Source organism: Sinocyclocheilus grahami, unplaced genomic scaffold, assembly GCF_001515645.1.
Source record: "Sinocyclocheilus grahami isolate Dianchi unplaced genomic scaffold, SAMN03320097.WGS_v1.1 scaffold1797.1, whole genome shotgun sequence".
Classification (NCBI taxonomy): Eukaryota; Metazoa; Chordata; class Actinopteri; order Cypriniformes; family Cyprinidae; genus Sinocyclocheilus; species Sinocyclocheilus grahami.
The window spans coordinates 25,099-40,208 of NW_015506976.1; the positions used below are offsets into that span (position 1 = coordinate 25,099).

The 15,110-nt window shown below is 41.1% G+C and overlaps 1 protein-coding gene across 1 annotated transcript in view; it reads right to left on the reverse strand.

The window, feature by feature from the left end:
- Window positions 1-14,903, reverse strand: part of LOC107572690 (gastrula zinc finger protein XlCGF57.1-like) — a 30,326-nt gene extending 15,423 nt beyond the window's left edge. The window contains exons 1-2 of the mRNA XM_016259118.1: window positions 14,826-14,903; window positions 14,001-14,128 (exon numbers count right to left, since the gene is read on the reverse strand). Of these exons, the coding sequence (XP_016114604.1) occupies window positions 14,001-14,085 (85 nt within the window). The 5' untranslated portion in view covers window positions 14,086-14,128; window positions 14,826-14,903. The remainder of the gene's footprint in view (window positions 1-14,000; window positions 14,129-14,825) is intronic.
- Between the last annotated feature and the right edge of the window lie 207 nt (window positions 14,904-15,110).

Below are 15,110 nucleotides of genomic sequence, written 5' to 3' on the forward strand. Positions count from 1 at the left end.
GTACCCACTGTAATAATCCACGATGATCACATTACACAAAACTGAAATTGCACGTCAAAATAACACATTGTCAATATTTTTTGAGACCCCCCAAAATTTCACAAATCACGTTTTCAGGGGAGCCCATGTCTTATTAAGGGGAGCCAAGCTTCCCCTAGCTCCCCCGTAGTTCACACCCTGGTTACCTCTGTAAACAAAGCAGTGCAGCGCTTATGAACACTACTGTAGTATGGATTATACAGAGACGAGATGTAAAGAAAATATGTGGTAAACTTTTCTAAAGACAGTCAGTTCCCCTCAGAGATACATTCATATAAACTCTCACCCCCAAAATGTGTAGCGATTCGTTTAACATCTCAACCAATTTGATTTGTAACATTTGTATCGATTTTCAACCAACTCGCGGTGAATCGTTACATCCCTATCAGAAAGTGTAACAAAATCAAAAACGCTGGAAACATGTTTAACACATAGTTAGTGTTTCATCACTGTATTTTTTTAAAAGACAGGAATCACAATAAAAGGTTCGTTAAACTGTAAAACTAAACATTTATTTGTTTTTCGTCAATAATGCATGTGTCACGGTGCAACTACAGTGAGGAGCGAGGAACAAGGAACGAGGAGAACGCTGGAGAATCAGGATACACAGTCTTTATTGACATTGACACCACAGGACACAGGGATTTGACGATCAATACCGGACGGGAAACGAGGGGAAGAAAACACTTTAAATACACTGAAACTAATGGAACACACCTGGGAACAATGGAACAGAACGGGGAACACCTGGAACAAATGATAACACAATCAGGACAGGAACAGGAAGACCAACTAAGGAAATAAACATAACCTGGAGCACATGGGGGAAGAAAACACACACAGACACGGAACAGAGTCTGACATTACAGGGTGGGAGCCCTGGAGGCTGGTGCAGGACTGGGACACGGGGAATACCTCCAGGGTGGATCAGGCAGTCCATGGTGCCATGTCGGCACAAGGAGCTCAGGGGAGCCATGGCGGAGCAGGCAGACTAGGAAGCCATGGAGGAGCATACAGTTCAGGAGGCCATGGGGGAACAGGGAGCTCGGAGAGCCATGGCGGGACAGGGAGCTTGGGGAGCCCTGGAGGAGCAGGCAGCTCAGAAGGCCATGGCGGATCAGACAGTTCAGGAGGCCATGGCGGAGCAGACAGTTCAGGAGGCCATGGCGGAGTAGGGAACTCAGGAGGTCATGGCTGGATGGCTTCCATGGCCTTGGCATCGCCACTCGGGCCCAGCCACTACGGACGGACCCATACTACCCCCCCAAAAAAATCCTTGGGGAGAATATAATTTTTAGAGGCCCTCCATAAGCCTAACTCGGGAATGGTGGCCCTCCCTGGGCTTGACTTGGGGACTGGAGCCCTCCTTGGGCTCGACATGGGAACTGGAGCCCTTTCTGTGCTACACTCGGGGACTGGAGCCCTCTCTGGCTAAACTCGGGGACTGGAGCCCTCTCTGGCTAAACTCGGGGAATGGAGCCCACTCTGGCTAAACTTGGGGAATGGAGCCCTCTCTGGCTAAACTCGGGGACTGGAGCCCTCTCAGGTTAAACTCGGGGACTGGAGCCCTCTCTGGGTTAAACTCGGGGACTGGAGCCCTCCTTGGGCTCGACATGGGAACTGGAGCCCTTTCTGTGCTACACTCGGGGACTGGAGCCCTCTCTGGCTAAACTCGGGGACTGGAGCCCTCTCTGGCAAGGCAAGGCAAGTTTGTTTATATAGTACATTTCATACACAATGGTAATTCAAAGTGCTTTACATAAAAGAAAAGAAAATAATAATAATAATACTAACAATAATACAAGGAATTTAAAAACCTTTGAAATAATTAAAAAAATTATTTAAGAGGTTTAAAATGAATTTAAAACAGTTAAGAATAGAAAATGATTATACATAAAATATAGTGCAATCAGTTTGGACGTTGCACAGTGCTCATTCAATAAATGCACAGCTAAACAGATTAGTTTTGAGTCTGCATTTAAATGTGACTAATGTTTTAGCACATCTGATCTCTTCTGGAAGCAGATTTCAGCTGCGGGCGGCATAATAACTAAAAGCAGACTCCCCTTGTTTTGTGTGAACCCTTGGTATTTCTAACTGACTTGACCCTAATGATTTGAGTGGTCTGTTAGGTTTATATTTCTTGTTTAACTGAAGAAAGTTCTGGCACATCCAACTGTTAATTTCATCAATACATTGGCAGAGGGAGTCAATGGGGCTGTAGTCATTTGCCACACTGGGTTCCAGCTTGTTCTGTAAACATTTGTGAATGTTGCAGCTATTATAACGGGGAGCCGAGACATATCACTGGGCTAAACTCGGGGACTGGAGCCTTCTCTGGGCTAAACTCGGGGACTGGAGCCTTCTCTGGGCTAAACTCGGGGACTGGAGCCTTCTCTGGGCTAAACTCGGGGACTGGAGCCTTCTCTGGGCTAAACTCGGGGACTGGAGCCTTCTCTGGGCTAAACTCGGGGACTGGAGCCTTCTCTGGGCTAAACTCGGGGACTGGAGCCTTCTCTGGGCTAAACTCGGGGACTGGAGCCTTCTCTGGGCTAAACTCGGGGACTGGAGCCCTCACTGGGCTGGATTCAGGGAGTGGGAAGCGCTTACGAGAAGCTGGCACTGGAGCGAACTCAGGGGCTGGAGCTGACACTGGAGCAAGCTCTGGGGCTGGAGCTGACCGCCTTCTCCTCCTTAGATTCCCCTTTAGGTTCGGGGTGAAAGGATGTTCTGTAAACATTTGTGAACGTTGCAGCTATTATAACGGGGAGCCGAGACATATCACTGGGCTAAACTCGGGGACTGGAGCCTTCTCTGGGCTAAACTCGGGGACTGGAGCCCTCACTGGGCTGGATTCAGGGAGTGGGAAGCGCTTACGAGAAGCTGGCACTGGAGCGAACTCAGGGGCTGGAGCTGACACTGGAGCAAGCTCTTGGGCTGGAGCTGACCGCCTTCTCCTCCTTAGATTCCCCTTTAGGTTCGGGGTGAAAGGAGTGGTCGGCGGGCTTGAGTGAGCCATGGCCGGCGGGCTGGAGAGAGCCACAGCCGGCGGGCTTGACTTCGGAGCGGCCGGCGGGCTTGACAGCAGAGATTCCGGCGGGCTTGAGCAAGCAGCAGCCCGCGAACTTGACTGAGGAACGGCCGGCGGGCTGGTTCTGGCTCGGGCCTGGACACTCCCCAAACACCGGTAGATCTCTTCCCTCCAGCATAGTCCCTTGGTGTCTGGGAGGTCCATGGGGCGATGGGAGTTGGGCCTGAGCCAGAACAGAGAACTGATGGTGGTGTCATCCAATGCCGTCGCTGCGGAGAAACTGAGAAATGAGCGGCAATTTCCATGATCGCGGGGGGAAAAAACAAGAAAACAAAACGGGGAGAAGTGGCACAGCTTACTTTCTGTTTAGGTCCGGTATTCTGTCACGGTGCGCCTACGGTGAGGTGCGAGGGACAAGGAACGAGAAGAGCGCTGGAGAATCAGGATACAGTCTTTATTGACATTGACACCACAGGAATCACATGTAGGACACGGGGATTGACAAGGGGAAACGAGGGGCAGAAACACTTTAAATACACTGAAACTAATGGAACACACCTGGGAACAATGGAACAGAACGGGGAACACCTGGAACAAATGATAACACAATCAGGACAGGAACAGGAAGACCAAATAAGGAAATAAACATAACCCGGAGCACGTGGGGGAAGAAAACACACACAGACACGGAACAGAGTCTGACAGCATGATATTTTCAGGAACAGCTTATTTAAAATCTAAATGATTTGATCTAAATCTTGACGTAAACTTTTGCCAAGGTTTTATAGGTGCAAAGTAAATGTTTGTGTGTTAATCAGTAGAAACCTATTAAACATACTGGAGAGATGCTTCAAATTTGTAGTTTTGTTGACTGTATATTCAAGTTGCAGCAGTTCTCAGCTCAGCAGACTTCACGTACTGCAACAGCGGATCTCGATTCAAGAACCGGTTGCAGCCGTTTTCGAATCTCCAGAACACTAAACGGAGAACTGTCTTACGGACACGTTCAACTGATGAGCTGGAGATACGAGCATGCGTGAAGCTAGCACTGACTGAACCGAACTGTTTCTTTTGGAGAACTGATGGTGTGCTGATACTATGAGTGCTGGTCAACTGAGGACTTCAATTAGGGGGCAAATTTGGCTAAATGTAAGTTTATTTAATAACAAATAAACTGCACTGTCAGTAGTCAGCACACTAGTGAGGGAGTCAGTCAGAGAGAGAGTTAATGCACTTGAATCACACGATTAGACAAAAACACTCAAAACTAGAACTACAAATTAATAAGGAAACACAAATTATACAGACATTTCATATTTCGGCATTTATAATTTACATTAGGTATGTACAGGTGCATCTCAATAAATTAGAATGTCGTGGAAAAGTTCATTTATTTCAGTAATTCAGCTCAAATTGTGAAACTCGTGTATTAAATAAATTCAATGCACACAGACTGAAGTAGTTTAAGTCTTTGGTTCTTTTAATTGTGATGATTTTGGCTCACATTTAACAAAAACCCACCAATTCACTATCTCAACCAATTAGAATACTTCATAAGACCAATAAAAAAATTTTTTTTTATTAATTGTTGGCCTTCTGGAAAGTATGTTCATTTACTGTATATGTACTCAATACTTGGTAGGGGCTCCTTTTGCTTTAATTACTGCCTCAATTCGGCGTGGCATGGAGGTGATCAGTTTGTGTTTGTAGATTATGTTTAATAGATAACTCTTTCATGAAAACATTGTGAGTGTATTTTTAGAGGTTGTCATTATACACAGGGGCAGATCTAGAAAATTATTTATAGGGTGGCAAAGGGGTGGCATGGGGTCTATGAGGGGTGGCAACACCAAAGTAATCATCTATACCATTTAAAACAAAATTTCAATATCCATGGCACCAAGTCAAGACACTAAAAAAAACACATAAAAAACACCAACAGATTCTAAATGTGTCTGAGCTTGTATTACTGAAGAAGATGAGCAATTGTATTAATATTAAACAGGCTACTTGGCAGAGGCGGACAGTGCGAGCTTGCCCAGACGAGGCCCACAGCTTTGGGCTCACCGCAGGCTCTCTGTGAGCAGGCCACACTAGCGGACTGTCCACATTAATCCCATGATGGCCCAGAGCAACTTTTGTATCCTTTGGGCCCATGCAGGTTTTGTGTAGGCAGCCCTGTAATGCAACTAGGAGAATACAAACAACATTGACTGGCCATTCTTTAGCCACTCAATTGAACTGGAATGGCTCAAACCAAAAGATACCTTTTCTGAACCTGTTGTTTCATATAGGCCAGGGATCCTCAAATCTGGCTCACGAGATCCACTTCCTGCAGAGTTTAGTTCTAACCTTAATCAAACACACCTGAGCATGTCTTCGGGATCATTAGAAAATCACCGGTGGGTGAGTTTGATGAAAGTTGGAGCTAAACTCTGCAGGAAAGTGGATCTCACGAGCCATATGTGAAGTGTAACAGACATGAGCCTGTTAATAAGAATTGTGTGGGCAGGTATCTTCTTTACCACTAGGAGTGCTGGGGTGTTTTAGGTTTCCTTAAGTAAAGCCATGAGGTAGACGGAGTTAGCAGCAGCAATTCGCTGGATGCCAACCGCCGTAAAAATATAAGAAGAAGAAGAAGGGAGTTAGCAACAGCGGAACACCAGTTTAACTGCTCCAAGACATGAAAGCCTTTAGACAGTAAATCTTCAAATCCAACTGAAGTTATAATATAATCTCAGAACCTCTTGTCAATGTTCTTAACTCTTTGCTTTCTTTAGGATATGTCCCAAATACTTTCAAGCTGGCAGTCATCAAAGCCCTTATAAAAACCCACAGTAGAGCACTGGATTGGGATCCTGCAGGTCCCAGGACAAATCTGGATCAGGCAGATTTACATTTGCTCCGGATGGGAGTGGGAGATCAAAACTACACCACAGTTACCAGGATTTAACAAGAAGAATGCAGTCAGCAATAGTGATGTGTGCTTCGCGATCAAATAATGTTTTGAACCGCTTGTTTTTAGTGCACCGGTCGAACCAGTTCACCAAATTGGACTGAATTGTTCAAAAATTGGAGTCAGCACAATTTTCAAAAGTTATTTACTCAACTCACTTTCAACTTCAACTTTATTTATTTATAAAGCACTTTTAAGACCACAATGTGGAGACCAAAGTGCTGTACAGGAAGCCTAAATAAAATATAACAATAAAATCAAGCATAAAACATTATAAACATATGCCATAACAACAACAAAGAACAAATTACAAAACATTTTCAAATGCTAATGAAAACAAATGAGTTTTAAGCGCACTCTGAAATACAGGAAGTGTAGGAGAAAATTTTACAGACAGAGGAAGGTCATTCCAAAGCCTTGGAGCAGCAACAGAAAAGGCCCGATCACCTTTACATTTTAAATGAACCATCAGATGTAACTGATCATTAGAACGCAAAGACCTATTGGATTGATGCAAACTGATTAAATCAGAAATATACTCTGGCACTAAACCATGCAAAGCTTTAAAATCATATAGTAGCACTTTATAATGAATCCTGTATCGTACAGGGGCCAGTGTAATTTGATAAGCACAGGAGTAATATGCCCTCTCTTCTTGTACCCAATAAAAGCCTAGCCACTGAATTCTGAACAAACTGCAGGCGAGATAGAGAGAGGCTGACTCACACCCAGATACAATGCATTACAATAATCCAAATGCGATGACACAAAAGCATGCACAACTTTCTCCAAGTCCTCAAAAGAAAGGATAGACTTCAACTTAGATGTAGATCTATGATGGAAAAAACTTTTTAACAACGGCAAATAATTTGACGATCAAATTTCAGCTCAGAGTCAAAAATAGCATCAAGGTTTTCACGCTAGAAAGATTTTTCCCAGGAAGTATCCCCAGGCAGCCAGTGACATCATCCACACATCCCTTTTTACCAAATAAAATAAACTCAGACTTATTCTCATTCAGTTGGAGAAAATTCTAAGCCAACCAACACTTAACCTCAGCCAAACATTCATACCATACAGAATGATCCTTGTGTTTCAATGGTAAATAAATTTGTGAGTCATCAGCATACAAATGATAATGAATGCCATGTTTATCAAAAATTGATCCGAGAGGGAGCATATAAATGGAAAACAAACCTGGTCCCAGGATTGAACCCTGAGGAACCCCACACATAAGAGGGGCAACAGATGAAGAGTAATTTCCTAGACTGACTGAAAAACTCCTATCTTTTAAATATGAAGAAAACCATTCTAAGGCTAAACCCTGAATGCCAACATGGTCTCTAAGGCGATCAATGAGAATCTTAGCATCAACTGTGTCAAATGCTGCTGTAAGATCTAAAATTAACAGAACAACACAACTTCCAGAATCAGCACCACGTAGAATATCATTAGTAACCCTCAAACGAGCTGACTCTGTACTATGGCTGGCTCTAAACCCTGACTGAAATCTATCCGAAATGTTGTTCTTCACCAAAAAATCATGAAGCTGTGCATACACAATCTTCTCCAGTATCTTTGAAATAAAAGGCAATTTTGAAATGGGACGAAAATTATTCATACCAGAGTCTAAACCAGCTTTTTAAAGAAGGGGCTGGATAACTGCATGTTTAAAACTAGGTGGAACACCACCAAATGTCAAGCTACTATTCATAATAGTTAAAATGCATGTACCAATAGAATTAACCACCTCTTTAAATAAAAGAGAAGGAATCACATCACAGGGAGACCTAGTAGGCAATTATTTCTTTGAGCTGTGGAAGAGAGACAGGCGTAAAACAAGTCAATTGATTTGGAAGAACAGAGGGTACAATAAAATCATTAGTAACAGATGAAATCTGGGATCTAATTCCAGCAGTCTTATCAATGAAACATTTTAAAACCTTTTCACATGTGTCAACAGAAGGCGAGAGTAATGGCATAACAACAGGATGTAGTACAGTGTTTACAGCAGAACAAAGCACTCTAGAATTATGGCAGTTCTTCGAGATAATATCAGAAAAATCATTAGATCTAGATAATTTAACAGCTCTTTGGTATTCACTCAAACAACTCTTCAAAATCTCATAAGAAACCTGTAGTTTATCTTTAAGCCATTTACGTTCGGCCCTTCTGCACTCTTGCCTGAGAGCACGGGTATTACTGTTCAACCAGGGCTGTGTCTTGACCTTTTTATTCCTAATTTCCAAAGGAGCCACAAGATCTAAAATATCTGAACATGTAGAGTAGAACTGATTGACCAACTGTTCAGGTCCAATACAAGTAGAGGGAGACTCAATCAAGCTAATTAAAGGAAAAACTCCAAAGGCTGCTGAAAATTTACTAGCAGCACAAGGAGTAAGAGCACGAGAAGCAATAGAAGAAGAAACATTCATAATCTGAGTACTACATGGGGCTAAAAAAGACAGTGTCTGCAATTTTCACCCCACTAACTGAAAACCCCAAAGATAATACAAGGTCAACAGTATGACCACGCTCATGTGTTGGACCAGAAACACACTGTAAAAGATCAAATGACTCTAATAAATTTAAAAACTCACTAACCAGGGGCTTCGAAGGGCAACAAACATGTATGTTGAAATCCCCCAAAATTAAAATATTGTCAAAAGAAGGGACAATAACAGATAAAAATTCAGAAAACTCCTGAAAAATATCCCCATGAATATTTGGGGGTCTATAAATCAAAACACATAACACAGATTTAAAAGAATTAAACATAATTAACTGAGTTTCAATCGTACAGTGAGACTTAGAAGGTAAAAGTCTGCATTTGAACCTGTCTTTAAAAATAACAGCAAGACCACCACCCCGGCCAACAGACCTGGGTGTACTAAAAAAAACTACAACCAGGAGGAGAAAGTTCAGAGAGAGGAGTCGTTTCACTGACGTTGAGCCAAGTCTCAGTTACAAATAAGAAGTCTAATTCATGAGAGAGAAAAAGATCATTCAAAATAAAAGACTTCTTTGCAAGGGACCTTGCATTAATCAACGCCATTGTCACTGGAATGGAGTCAGGAAAAGGTACAGTTGTGTGTAAAGTGGTATCGTTTACCGGACTTCCATAGTGCAGGAAATGAAGATTTTGGAGATTTACTCTCCAATCGCCTGACCACCGCCTCGCACAAACCATCCGCGAGGACCAGAGCACTGGCACAGATGAAGACGGAAAGACGGGAACGAGGTATGAGCATCTTAGGTTCGGCATCACATCAACGGCCTCCGCCACTTTAGACGCAGGTCAGATGAAAGGATATTTCCCAAACTTCTTTGATCTCACAAGGCTTCCAGCACGCTTCCCACATTACCTTCTGCGTTTCTTCAACAGGCACAGACACCCCGGCAGGTAACACATTTTCCTCAGAGCGAATGGCAGCCCGGCAGGTAACACATTTCCTCAATGCAGCTGGCACATAATGAGGATGCAGCTGGCAGACTTCTCCGGGGTCGCAACTCAAACATCCAAACACCACAGATTGAATATTCAGTAGAGTCAAGCGATCGTACACCAGGGGAGAACAAGCAGTACGAGTGATAAAACAAACAAGGAAAACTAAAACAAATAACATAGATAAACTGCGACGGCAAGCCGGCAAACATCCTGGTGCCATCTTGACTTTCATTCTTTCAACAAGGTTTGGGAGGAGCACAATCAGATAATCAACTAATTCAGCACAGGTGGATCTCATCTAGTTGTTCAACTTAATTAGCATGATATGTGTGTATATATATATATATATACACACATATCATGCTAATTAAGTTGAACAACTAGATGAGCTCCACCTGTGCTGAATTAGTTGATTATCTGATTGTGCTCCTCCCAAACCTTGTTGAAAGAATGAAAGTCAAGATGGCACCAGGATGTTTGCCGGCTTGCCGTCGCAGTTTATCTATGTTATTTGTTTTAGTTTTCCTTGTTTGTTTTATCACTCGTACTGCTTGTTCTCCCCTGGTGTACGATCGCTTGACTCTACTGAATATTCAATCTGTGGTGTTTGGATGTTTGAGTTGCGACCCCGGAGAAGTCTGCCAGCTGCATCCTCGTTATGTGCCAGCCGCACTGAGGAAAATGTGTTACCTGCCGGGGTGTCTGTGCCTGTTGAAGAAACGCAGAAGGTAATGTGGGAAGCGTGCTGGAAGCCTTGTGAGATCAAAGAAGTTTGGGAAATATCCTTTCATCTGACCTGCGTCTAAAGTGGCGGAGGCCGTTGATGTGATGCCGAACCTAAGATGCTCATACCTCGTTCCCGTCTTTCCGTCTTCATCTGTGCCAGTGCTCTGGTCCTCGCGGATGGTTTGTGCGAGGCGGTGGTCAGGCGATTGGAGAGTAAATCTCCAAAATCTTCATTTCCTGCACTATGGAAGTCCGGTAAACGATACCACTTTACACACAACTGTACCTTTTCCTGACTCCATTCCAGTGACAATGGCGTTGATTAATGCAAGGTCCCTTGCAAAGAAGTCTTTTATTTTGAATGATCTTTTTCTCTCTCATGAATTAGACTTCTTATTTGTAACTGAGACTTGGCTCAACGTCAGTGAAACGACTCCTCTCTCTGAACTTTCTCCTCCTGGTTGTAGTTTTTTTTAGTACACCCAGGTCTGTTGGCCGGGGTGGTGGTCTTGCTGTTATTTTTAAAGACAGGTTCAAATGCAGACTTTTACCTTCTGAGTCTAATTGTACGTTTGAAACTCAGTTAATTATGTTGAATACTTTTAAATCGGTGTTATGTGTTTTGATTTATAGACCCCCAAACATTCATGGGTATTTTATTCAGGAGTTTTCTGAATTTGTATCTGTTATTGTCTCTTCTTTTGACAATATTTTAATTTTGGGGGAAAACATTATAAACATATGCCATAACAACAACAAAGAACAAATTACAAAACATTTTCAAATGCTAATGAAAACAAATGAGTTTTAAGCGCACTCTGAAATACAGGAAGTGTAGGAGAAAATTTTACAGACAGAGGAAGGTCATTCCAAAGCCTTGGAGCAGCAACAGAAAAGGCCCGATCACCTTTACATTTTAAATGAACCATCAGATGTAACTGATCATTAGAACGCAAAGACCTATTGGATTGATGCAAACTGATTAAATCAGAAATATACTCTGGTGCTAAACCATGCAAAGCTTTAAAAACATATAATAGCACTTTATAATGAATCCTGTATCGTACAGGGGCCAGTGTAATTTGATAAGCACAGGAGTAATATGCCCTCTCTTCTTGGTACCCAATAAAAGCCTAGCCACTGAATTCTGAACAAACTGCAGGCGAGATAGAGAGAGGCTGACTCACACCCAGATACAATGCATTACAATAATCCAAATGCGATGACACAAAAGCATGCACAACTTTCTCCAAGTCCTCAAAAGAAAGGATAGACTTCAACTTAGATGTAGATCTATGATGGAAAAAACTTTTTAACAACGGCAAATAATTTGACGATCAAATTTCAGCTCAGAGTCAAAAATAGCATCAAGGTTTTAATGCTAGAAAGCTTTTTCCCAGGAAGTATCCCCAGGCAGCCAGTGACATCATCCACACATCCCTTTTTACCAAATAAAATAAACTCAGACTTATTCTCATTCAGTTGGAGAAAATTCTAAGCCAACCAACACTTAACCTCAGCCAAACATTCATACCATACAGAATGATCCTTGTGTTTCAATGGTAAATAAATTTGTGAGTCATCAGCATACAAATGATAATGAATGCCATGTTTATCAAAAATTGATCCGAGAGGGAGCATATAAATGGAAAACAAACCTGGTCCCAGGATTGAACCCTGAGGAACCCCACACATAAGAGGGGCAACAGATGAAGAGTAATTTCCTAGACTGACTGAAAAACTCCTATCTTTTAAATATGAAGAAAACCATTCTAAGGCTAAACCCTGAATGCCAACATGGTCTCTAAGGCGATCAATGAGAATCTTAGCATCAACTGTGTCAAATGCTGCTGTAAGATCTAAAATTAACAGAACAACACAACTTCCAGAATCAGCACCACGTAGAATATCATTAGTAACCCTCAAACGAGCTGACTCTGTACTATGGCTGGCTCTAAACCCTGACTGAAATCTATCCGAAATGTTGTTCTTCACCAAAAAATCATGAAGCTGTGCATACACAATCTTCTCCAGTATCTTTGAAATAAAAGGCAATTTTGAAATGGGACGAAAATTATTCATACCAGAGTCTAAACCAGCTTTTTAAAGAAGGGGCTGGATAACTGCATGTTTAAAACTAGGTGGAACACCACCAAATGTCAAGCTACTATTCATAATAGTTAAAATGCATGTACCAATAGAATTAACCACCTCTTTAAATAAAAGAGAAGGAATCACATCACAGGGAGACCTAGTAGGCAATTATTTCTTTGAGCTGTGGAAGAGAGACAGGCGTAAAACAAGTCAATTGATTTGGAAGAACAGAGGGTACAATAAAATCATTAGTAACAGATGAAATCTGGGATCTAATTCCAGCAGTCTTATCAATGAAACATTTTAAAACCTTTTCACATGTGTCAACAGAAGGCGAGAGTAATGGCATAACAACAGGATGTAGTACAGTGTTTACAGCAGAACAAAGCACTCTAGAATTATGGCAGTTCTTCGAGATAATATCAGAAAAATCATTAGATCTAGATAATTTAACAGCTCTTTGGTATTCACTCAAACAACTCTTCAAAATCTCATTTAAAAAACCTGTATTTTATCTTTAAGCCATTTACGTTCAACCCTCCTGCACTCTTGCCTGAGAGCACGGGTATTACTGTTCAACCAGGGCTGTATTGTAGGTCATCAAAATTATAGCTAACTCTATAATTCTTAAGAATTAACTCCAGGGGCAACATATACAATGAAAAGAGTTGGACCAAGAATCGATCCTTGTGGAACCCCCCAAGAAATATTAATAGATGATGAGCCACAGGTCCCAATCCTAATTGAACATGTCCTGTCCTGCAAATTTGAGGGGAAGCATTTAAGGGCTACAGCCTTGACAGCCACATAATCTCTGAGATGTTCAATATTAAGTTGCCATGATCTAGGGCTAGGCTATCAAAAGCAGCACTCAAATCCAACAACATTAAGGCAGCACTGGTTCAGAAAATTACATCTTTCACATGGAGCAGCATTTACTACACAGAGCCGTTCATTTAGGTAATTTTAGGATTAATTAAAATTATAGACCGCAAACGTAAAGTTGATACATTTCATGGTTTCATTTTCCTACATAAACAACTGTTAGATACTTTTACATAACTAAGTGATAGAAATTAATTATTTTAATTGTTTTTAAGATAGAAGTAGACATTGGGTTTAACATTACACAGAGTAATTGTTTTGTTTTGGCAATGTATTTATTGTTTTTCATCATTTAATTTGTGACGTCATTCATTTTGTCACATGTTGTGTAGTAAATAAAGAGATTCATGATGCAGAATGACTGAAGAAAGACTTTAGAAGAAAAGAATGAAACCAACCTTTTAGCTGAAAAATGACTCTTTGTTATTGATAACTAAGTGATAGAAATTAATTATTTTAATTGTTTTTAAGATAGAAGTAGATATTGGGTTTAACGTTACACAGAGTAATTGTTTGTATTTATATAATAATAAAAATATATTAATAATAAAATGTATTTATTGTTTTTCATCATTTAATTTGTGACGTCATTCATTTTGTCACATGTTGTGTAGTAAATAAAGAGATTCATGATGCAGAATGACTGAAGAAAGACTTTAGAAGAAAAGAATGAAACCAACCTTTTAGCTGAAAAATTACTCTTTGTTATTGTCTTCTTGCTTTATGGACAAAATATTGTTCTGTTTGACACTGTAAAGCTGCTTTGACAAACATTATTGTATAAAATGCTATATAAATAAAGGCGACTTGACTTGACCGACCTGTTTGTTCCTCAGTATCTTCATGTTTGACTCTGAAAGCTTCTTCAATCTTCATGTCTTCTCTCTCCTCTTTAATAAACTCCATCTTTATAATAGTGCGTCTCTCAGTCGCTTCAGAAGGAGTTTTTCTGTGTTTAAGATCAGAATAATTAACAGAAAGATAATAAACCCAATCTAAATCTCTGGGGTGTCTCAATCAGCTCCCGAGTTCAGTAGTCAGCACACTAGTTCAGTAGTCAGCACACTAGTTCAGTAGTCAGCCTATGTTTGGAGTAATGCTAAGAGTTTAAGACGGTGTATTTTTATGCATTTTAGGTGAGGCTACTACATAACGGTCCAGCGGTCCAGATGATTTAAAGTTCTTTTGGACGTGAGACCGTAGTCTGAACTATTCTTGACTGTTCCTGGTTAGGAAGAGTCGAAGAGTCTGGAGCTGTGGCGTGTTTTCATTACAAGAGGTTGGATTATTCATTTGCTATCAGCCAACTTCAGCTGCGGACAGTGTTTGGACATTGATGTACTACAGATAAAGCATTTGATTTAAGTCTGAGCTGTTTTTAAGAAGTTCTGTAACTCTGTCGTGACGTACCAGTGAGCAAGCAGTGTGTTATGATGAACTGCTTCACTATACAGGGAGTGAACTGAGATGCATCTCTTTTGCTGCTCATGTGTGGAGGTGCTTTACTATAAAACACTATCTTCATTACTGTTATTAGATAGATCATAACATTACATTAAAGATTATTGATTCATTCCAACGGTCTATATAAACCTATCTGAATGGGTTGTACTGATTTAAACTCTTTAAAAGATTCAAACACAAACCTTTCTTCAGCAGAATCAGATGCAGGAGCACGGCGCAGACTTATGACATCATGTCACCACACCAAAATAAAAGTCCTGTTCACACAAAACAGAAATGTGACTAAACATCTTTTAAGCTCTCAGATTCACAAACAGGTTTCCATTTATTGAATCAATTTACAATCATAATTTTACTCCCCATACAGAATTACAGATCCATGGAGAAAAGAAACAAATCTGTCTTCTATAAGGAATGTATTGTCTGTCTTTGATCTTATTGATTTCAGCGGTAATGTACTTTTATAT